Here is a 7,895-nt window from a genome sequence, read left to right as displayed (position 1 = left end):
GCCACAGTCGCCGCAAAGTAGGTTTGTTAAGTTTTAGATGTAATTTAGTTGAATAATAAATGAACATATAAGGGGTCAGAACTGTTTGTTCAATAGTGCGGTCAGTTAGATTTGGTCAGAACAGAGCTATAAATCATACATCTTTGCTCTACATCTCAGCCTTTATTGCCCTCAGCTGTGTAAAAACTTGAGGTTATGAACTTACTTTTGAAATTAAAAAATATAAAATGATTGTCCTACTTTCACTCTATCCTGACAGTAGTACATGAGACAGATAACCTGTGAAAAAAACAGGTTCCTCTGGCTCCTCCTAGCGCTCCTGGTAGTATTTACAAGAATCCACCAGGCCTGAATGAAAACAACCAATCAGCTTACACCGGAAGTAGCCTAAACTCGCTGTCCTGTCACTGGACTTCCGTCCTCGTCCCCACACAGAGTTGTCGGCAGACCTGATTCGCGGTCTTTAACATGCCTTTCATAGACTTCCAGACGAATTTACCGGCCGGCTCGTTCTCGGAGGACTTTGTGAAGAAGCTGAGCTCGTGCGTCGCGGCTGCTCTGGGGAAACCCGAGGACGTGAGTACCCCTCTACCCCTCTACCCCGCTTCTCTGACACTTTACTGGAGCTTTACTCAATGTCAAAGCTGCTGCCGGTTTACATTAGTACTGCCCTGCAGCTGTGCACATGTGCCTGTCAGACAGAAACCTTTACATTAATTTGCCACAAACTCCAAACCAAAGCAGCCTTTGGCTCTAGCGTGAATGGAACAGAGGCGTTTCCAGCACGTCCACTATTACTGCCATATTATTGGACTGTATCCTCGCCCCCTGAAAATTCTTGATTGTAAGTGGCTGAAAGGTGTCTATTCATCTCTACTAACTATACAGTGTAACTGGACACCTGTGACTCCTCTGCATGAGTACATAAGAGCTAACTGCCCATGAAGACCTGTTGGATATGTGTGTGAATTCTTGTCCAAATCACAAGACTGTTGAAATAATGTATGTTAGCTAGTGGAGCTGATGGGGGGAGGGGGGGAATAACTGCCTTGTGTGCTTCTTTGACCCCTCGCCATTCATTACAATCATGAACTTATCTGTGTTATCTCTTACAGTGAGATTAGAGTCCTAAGCCATTTATGGATCATGTACCAAGGTTGGTTACCAAGTTGTATGTGTCTGTGGACCTTGGGTTAAGTGTCATATGCCATTAGAGCAGCAGCAGTAGTATTACTGTACAGTGACAGTCACATACAGTGCAGTCACATACAGTGATGTGCAGTGACATACAGTGCAGTGACATACAATAACATAGTTACATACAGTACAGTAACAAATGGTTACATATAGTACAGTGACATACAGTAACATACAGTACAGCAGTATGTGTGTGTGATATAGCTCACATATGTTTACTATATGACTTTAACTAAGGATTATTTTCATTATAGATTAACAGACTCACACAGTTACCATAAACGGTTCTGCTCTGAATTACTGGATTTGATGTTTCAAAACCCCCCCTTTCACACAGTTAAAGTAAAGGCTCTGTCGGGTAGAGGCCAGTGCGTTGTTTAAGGACGCACTGGAGAATGAACTCTGACCTTGTTGCCGGGGAAATGTGCTCACTTTGTAAAACATATATGGCTTTCACATGAAGTACTGTGTTTTTTGTTTCCCTCTCTCTCATGTTTTACCCTCACCAATATTATTTGTCTTTCAGAGGATGAATGTGGTGGTGAAGGCTGGGCTGCTGATGATGATAGCTGGCTCTTGCTCTCCGTGTGTAATGCTGTCGGTGTCTGCTATTGGCGTGACTGACACTGCTGACAAGAACAAGGAGCACAGTGCCAAGATCTTTGAGTTTCTGACCACAGAACTTCGTCTGCCAGAAGACAGGTGAGCTCTTAGAGGTACTGTCACTGTAATATGGTCTGACCAGGCCCACCGGCCACTGTGGCGATACAAAGGTCGATGGTTGCCCCTTAAAGATCCAGTGTGTAACATTTAGGAAGATATATTAGCAGAAATGGAATATAATATTCATAGGTAGGTTTTCATTTCTGGATATTTGTTCCACTTCCCTTGCTGCTGTAACTGCTCGATTATCTTATCTTAAAAAAACAACCTATAAGGCTATATATTATATTATGCTATGTTATTTTATATTATATGGCCACCTGCTGGAGGCAGGCTATCTTCAAAATGTGGTTGTTTTTCACCAAATACGAGCCTAGCATGTAACATATTTAAGTACAGTAAAGGAGACAGTTGACCAAAGCTTGCTCAACTGCTATTGTGGCACAGAGAAAAAAAGAGCGGGACTTAGGAAAGGCCAATTCCTAGCAGCTGGCCTGGGTCTGACTCTGCCCTTGTAGTATAAACACAGCTCTGAGTTCAGCCCACAGGTCTGTAGGTTTATCTTATAATTAGCCTCAATTCTAAAGCAAACTTCCTTCCAACTCAAACTAACAAAAAATTTGTTATAATTCAATTATTGCCCAGCTTGGGTTCACCCATTCAGATAACAATAAGGCTTCAGAACAATCTCACAGTTACCAGATCATGGTTCTTTATATGAACCAAAGACAGTTGTGTCTCACCAGATACACTATGTGACCTTGTCCCGGTCTTGCTGTTATCATCAGTCTTTGTTTATAATATGGCTGCACTCTTTTTGTCTACAGACAGGCAGAACTCTGTTATGCAGAATGAACCTGCATGCATTCCTTTTATTGTGTCAGATGTATACTGTGCATGCTTTCTATGTCTGTGTTTCTGCTCTGCAAGTTGTCTAACAATGCAGACTTATGTAGTCCATATTACTAACATATATACCCACCATTGGATTGTTTTGTATGTGCATTTGCATTTTGAGGCTCTTGTGTTTAAGCTGCAGTTGGTAATGTTTATAAAAATAATTGACATATTTGCTTTACTTTCACTGTATCCTGAGACAGATAATGTGTGGAAAATCAGGTTCCTCTGGCTCCTCCTACTGGTCCTGAACAATAACAAGCAATCAAAAGCCAAGAAAGATAGTTGGTTACTGAGTCTCATTCGCAGAGTGTCAAATACAGACCCTGGGAATGAAACTCAGCAATCAACTATCTTCAAGCCTCCAACCCAAAAGTGTCTGTTTTTCTGCTCTGATTGATCTTATTTTTTACAGATTATCTGTCTCATGTACTACTGTCAGGATATAATGAAGGTTTCAGCAAATATGACAAAAAATATTTTATCTACTGCAGCTTTAAACATTGCCTGAAAATGTAATAAGGGGTTCCAGAATGATGCTTGTCTTAACATGTTTTATTATTGCATGCTTAGAAATAATCTTTATCTGTGTAGTAACTCACTCTTGGTTAATAATTTCACAGGAAAGAGATTTATCAGATGTTAAACTAACTCTGCAAGACCCCAGGAGCAGCACTCCTTAATCCTCACACCAGTAAAAAGTAGCGCAGGGACCTGGGGCCTCATGTACTAAGACTTGCGTGGATTTCCTACTAGAATGTGGCGTACACTGAAAGAGTGAAAGTTCCGTACGCACAAAAAAATTCAGATGTATCAAAACGTGCGATACAAAAGGGTGCATACGCAGAATCCCACGCAATTGCTCTTTGTTACATCGATCAACGTGAAATTTGAGTCGCAACGCATGTTCACGAGCACAACGCTCCCCCTGTCCCTCTCCCCTCAATTTTACACCTGATCTTGAATGTTTGCGTGGAATTAGTTATAAAAAGGCACTTAGATAGTGCTGTCTTTATGAAATGGCAAACAGCCAGGGAACAAAAGAATGAAATTTTTAGGTAGTGAATTGGACGCGTGTGCTGACGGAGGTAGAGCCAAAAAAATTATTTTCTTTTGCGTGGCACAGGCAGTTCAAACTCTAGTAAACTAGGTCCGGAGAACGCACTGCACAACAGAGTTGAAAAAGGCTCGAACTAGTGTCGGAAAACTGTTGCGAGATCCTTTTGTCAACTGGGCTGTTTTTAGGAATACCCATTCTTGGTCGATATGAAGACATACTTGTGCGCCATCGCCAGAGCCTCTCAGGCCACAGGTGGGTGGTAGTCTCCTGTATTACTTTGGTAGGACTGAACATACTGTACTTGGTGTATTTTTGGAAAAGAGTTACGTATACGTAAGACGTGGATCCACCTGCTCCAAAGTTGTTGAGCGCTAGTTGTTGTTGTGTGTGAGCCATGCTGATGAGACGGCGGCACATCGGTCCGCACTTTATTGTTAACTGTTAAATAAATATGCCAAGAGGCTAAAGATAATTCAAGTGTGTTCAACTTTCTCCATACGCAGTAGAGGACTGCGCGCTGCAGATAACCCCTTAACACAAATAATCTGCAATGATTTAAATTGTGTAATTGCTTGATTGATTGATAAATAATGACTTTCCGCATCCATGCAACTGTCCCTGAAGCATATTTTTGTTGAATTTCGGCTATGCAATTCAATGCATCGCCTCTCGCTGAGTGTCGAACTGACAACTGACATAAGCAAAAAATATGTACGTACGCCAGCAATGAAGCTGCCGTGGAGGACCGCACATTCTCAAGTTCAGTTCACCTTTAGTACATCCGAACGTGAACAATGGTGTACGCACGAATTTTGTGCGTATGCAACGTTAGTACATGAGGCCCCAGGCCTCTGCAGGATCTGCCGTACTCTGGGTCCAAATACATGAGACTCGGTTTAGCTAAAAGCACAATTAAAGCTTGGTTCTTCTACTCTTCTTTTTGTGCCAACTTACTTCTTAATCCTCTACCAGTAAATGTATCAGTAGTCTGTGCATTTATTGTGTTTTCATTTGAATCCCATCACCTTCAAATTATCAAAGTATCAAAGCTATGCTAGCAGGGATTCAGTTTCACATTCGATGTAAAGATCCAGCATCCCAGAGTCTTCTGGGAAATCCTTCCGTTCAGCTGCTCCTCAAGGGCATTAAAAAGGCGCATCCTTCAGGCAATGATAAAAGACTCCCTCTCACAATTTCATTGGTGCATACATTGGTGTCAAGGTTAAGGCAAGGTTCTTTCACACTTTATTTCAATGTAATGTTGGAAGAAGTTCTGTTAATGGCTTTGTATGGGTTTCTCAGGTGTGTTGAATAAACTTGCAGATCTCTCACGATTGATCCTCAGCATGATCTCACCTTCTCAGATTTACCCTTAGAAGATCACATGTACTCTATATTTCTGAAGCACTCAAAGTCTGATAGATCTTGCCAAGGCACTCAAATTTTCATTGCCAAGACTAAAACTAACTTTTGTCCATTCTCTTCCATGATGAAATTCCTGCATCATCGCTCTCAAACCCATCTATTGTCTCCCCTGTTCATTGTGGATGGTTGCAAACCCATGACGCGATCCTGGTTCTCCTCAAAGCTGCGTGATCTCTGCCTGAGCTGTGGGCTAACCCCTGAACACTATCCCTTCACTATCTAAGATTGGTGCAGCTACAACCGCAGCTGTCCATCTGCCCGCATCAACCCTAAAATCCCTGGGTTGCTGGTCATCCTCTGCCTACCAATGCTATGTCAGGCTCCACAGTAAAGGACAGGAAATCCTGTCTGCGCAAAAGCTCATGAGCTCCTGCTCCCTTTAATGCACCAATAAATATTTGTATCTGCCTTACCTCATAATTGTATATTTGCATATCAGGTGGTTGCTGGGTATAGAGTATTTTTTTATTCACCATGGCATCCACACATAGTAGTTCACTAGGTAGTGTAATCTGCTGGGACCAAGGTGCTTCAGGGGAATGGCCACATGGCGGCCAAGGTGCAAGGCCAAGGTCACACATAGCAGTTCACTAGATAGCATATTCCACTGGGGCCAAGGTGCTTCAGGGGAATGGCCACACCGCGGCGGTGTAAGGTCCACACATAGAATGTTTCACTATAGTGTCAGACTCCATTCCGTGCTGTTTTGGGGGTTAAGGTATTTGCACATCACTCCCCCAATATCTCTGTAAACATTTCTGCAGGGAGTGATGAGGTCGGAGCCTAGACGCCAAAATCTAATATGTTATACTGCTTAATAAACATTTCAAACGTGAGTTGGCTGACTGAAATAATTTTATGTTCATAATGATCTTTACATTTCTGCATCTGTTTGATTTGTCTGTGCATCCCCGGTATCCACAAAAGTATCCAGATAAAATAATACTAAAGTGATCTCTACAGATCCTGATCAGATTTAAGCCTTATATTCTCCTGGCTGCTTTGTGTTAAGGCTCTTTGAGGCTGACTGTAAAGGATCCAGGAAGAATTCTCACTGCAACAGCTGTATCCTTTTATTGTTATGACCACATTTACACCATTACAGCTAGATTGGCTGTGTGGTTAACAGGCTCCATATTCCCAATCCACCATTCACCAAACACTGATGACTCCAGTAAGACCATTTGAAGAGAGAGGACAACATTTCATTTCAATTTCCCACAAAACTCATCTTGAAGTCTCCACAAAGAGAATGTTCATCCTCCCACAGAAACTTCCAGCCTCCAACGTCAGTGTCTACAGTTTATAAAGTTTTGCTCCAGATGCTCAGTGTCTTGTTAGAGCTGAATGTATGGAGGATAAAGCCAGTGGTCACTTGTTGGGTTTAATTGTTTTGTAGTGAAGTCAGCCTTGCTGCTCTGCTCTCTTCTTGCCTGTCTGGCTCGGCAGAAGCATCAGAAGCTATTTGTGCTGCTTCATTGATTCTTGTATTAGCTGTAAGAGCAGCATGAGTGCTTACAAAACTGTCTTTGTCCTTGGAAAGAACAACTTTAGATGGTATAGTTTTGGCACCTGTACAAGCTAAATGCATGTTGATCTCAATGCATTCACCCTCCTTCTGTCTGACCACCAGAGACCAGCGGACAGAGATTTGCACTGAGCTCAGTTGTCTCCTCCAGAACCAGCAGCTCTGTGTGTTTAAGGGTTATAGGGCCTCTTCAGGCAGTATTAGCCTCATATCTCTGAAGGACAGAGCTAGCTGTAAGCATATCATCAAAGCAGTGAGAGCAGGGTTGAGAAACTGGCAGAGTGAGAAAGGACTGTAACTTTATAATAAGAGTAGAATAAATAAATGTTGTAAAAAGAAAACAGAATTATTTTTAAACCCATCTCCATCTTGTTCTTTCATCATCCCAGATGGAGGATGTCAGGCTGCTAAATGATGCTTGTTTTTTTCTCACTGCCATCAGCCTTCATGCTGCGAAACACACAGATTAGCTGCCACACAAACTTTCACAATTCAATAAGATCACTCACTCATTAGCCTCTCTCTGTTTGTAAAGCAAATAGAAAGAAAACAGTCTTCTGCTACAGGATTAGTTTTTCTTCCCCCTAAAGTTGTCAATGTTGGTGGCTCTCAAACTCAGTCTGACTCTAAATATCGAACCGATTACAGCCACACAGAGCGCTGCTTACTGTATGGGTCACTGGATACTTTCTTTTATTGAGAATCATTTAAAATGGTCTCAGGGAAAACACATGATTCTAACTGTCAAACTACAAACTGATAACACACAAGAGGCTTGTTGTCTTTAGGAAGCATTGTGTAACATCTTTACTCTTCCCTGTTTCTTTAATTACTTCCATGTGATAACAAGTACAAACTTTTTATTAATTTTATTTCTTTCTGCTGAACCAGAGACTCTCATTTATATGCTTTCTGTTTGGCTTTTCTTCAGCCATCAGAATAAATGCATAGTTTTGAGGGTCCTGCCGTGTGTGTGTGAGTGTGTGTGTGTGTTTGTGCTGTAGCCTACCTATATAACAGGGAACTTCAGCGTCGTCACACACCAACTAACAGGGGACTGACATACTAACAGGGGACTTTTTTTTTGGGTCCCCTCTTAGTCATGCTTTAGATCAACCTAAAATC

General features: G+C 41.9%; 1 protein-coding gene across 1 annotated transcript; it reads left to right on the top strand.

The window, feature by feature from the left end:
- Window positions 1-376: 376 nt before the first annotated feature.
- LOC118326428 (D-dopachrome decarboxylase-A-like) lies at window positions 377-1,930 on the top strand. Its single transcript, XM_035659419.1, has 2 exons — window positions 377-576; window positions 1,724-1,930. The coding sequence occupies exons 1-2, from the start codon at window positions 469-471 to the stop codon at window positions 1,901-1,903; spliced, it is 288 nt and encodes a 95-aa protein (XP_035515312.1). The 5' UTR covers window positions 377-468; the 3' UTR covers window positions 1,904-1,930.
- The last annotated feature ends 5,965 nt before the right edge of the window (window positions 1,931-7,895 follow it).

The sequence above is a fragment of the Morone saxatilis genome, unplaced genomic scaffold (genome assembly GCF_004916995.1).
Source record: "Morone saxatilis isolate NCDOM2014 unplaced genomic scaffold, NCSU_SB_2.0 Contig17, whole genome shotgun sequence".
NCBI classification, from domain to species: Eukaryota; Metazoa; Chordata; class Actinopteri; family Moronidae; genus Morone; species Morone saxatilis.
The sequence above is the reverse complement of the archived record's forward strand: the minus strand, read 5'-3'. Positions and strand labels throughout refer to the sequence as shown.

Excerpts from the sequence above, each read along its gene's own strand:
- LOC118326428 (XM_035659419.1), top strand. The coding sequence starts at position 469 with ATGCCTTTCATAGACTTCCAGACGAATTTACCGGCCGGCTCGTTCTCG. Across the intron at positions 577-1,723 it reads CTCTGGGGAAACCCGAGGAC|AGGATGAATGTGGTGGTGAA; the intron begins GTGAGTACCCCT and ends TTTGTCTTTCAG.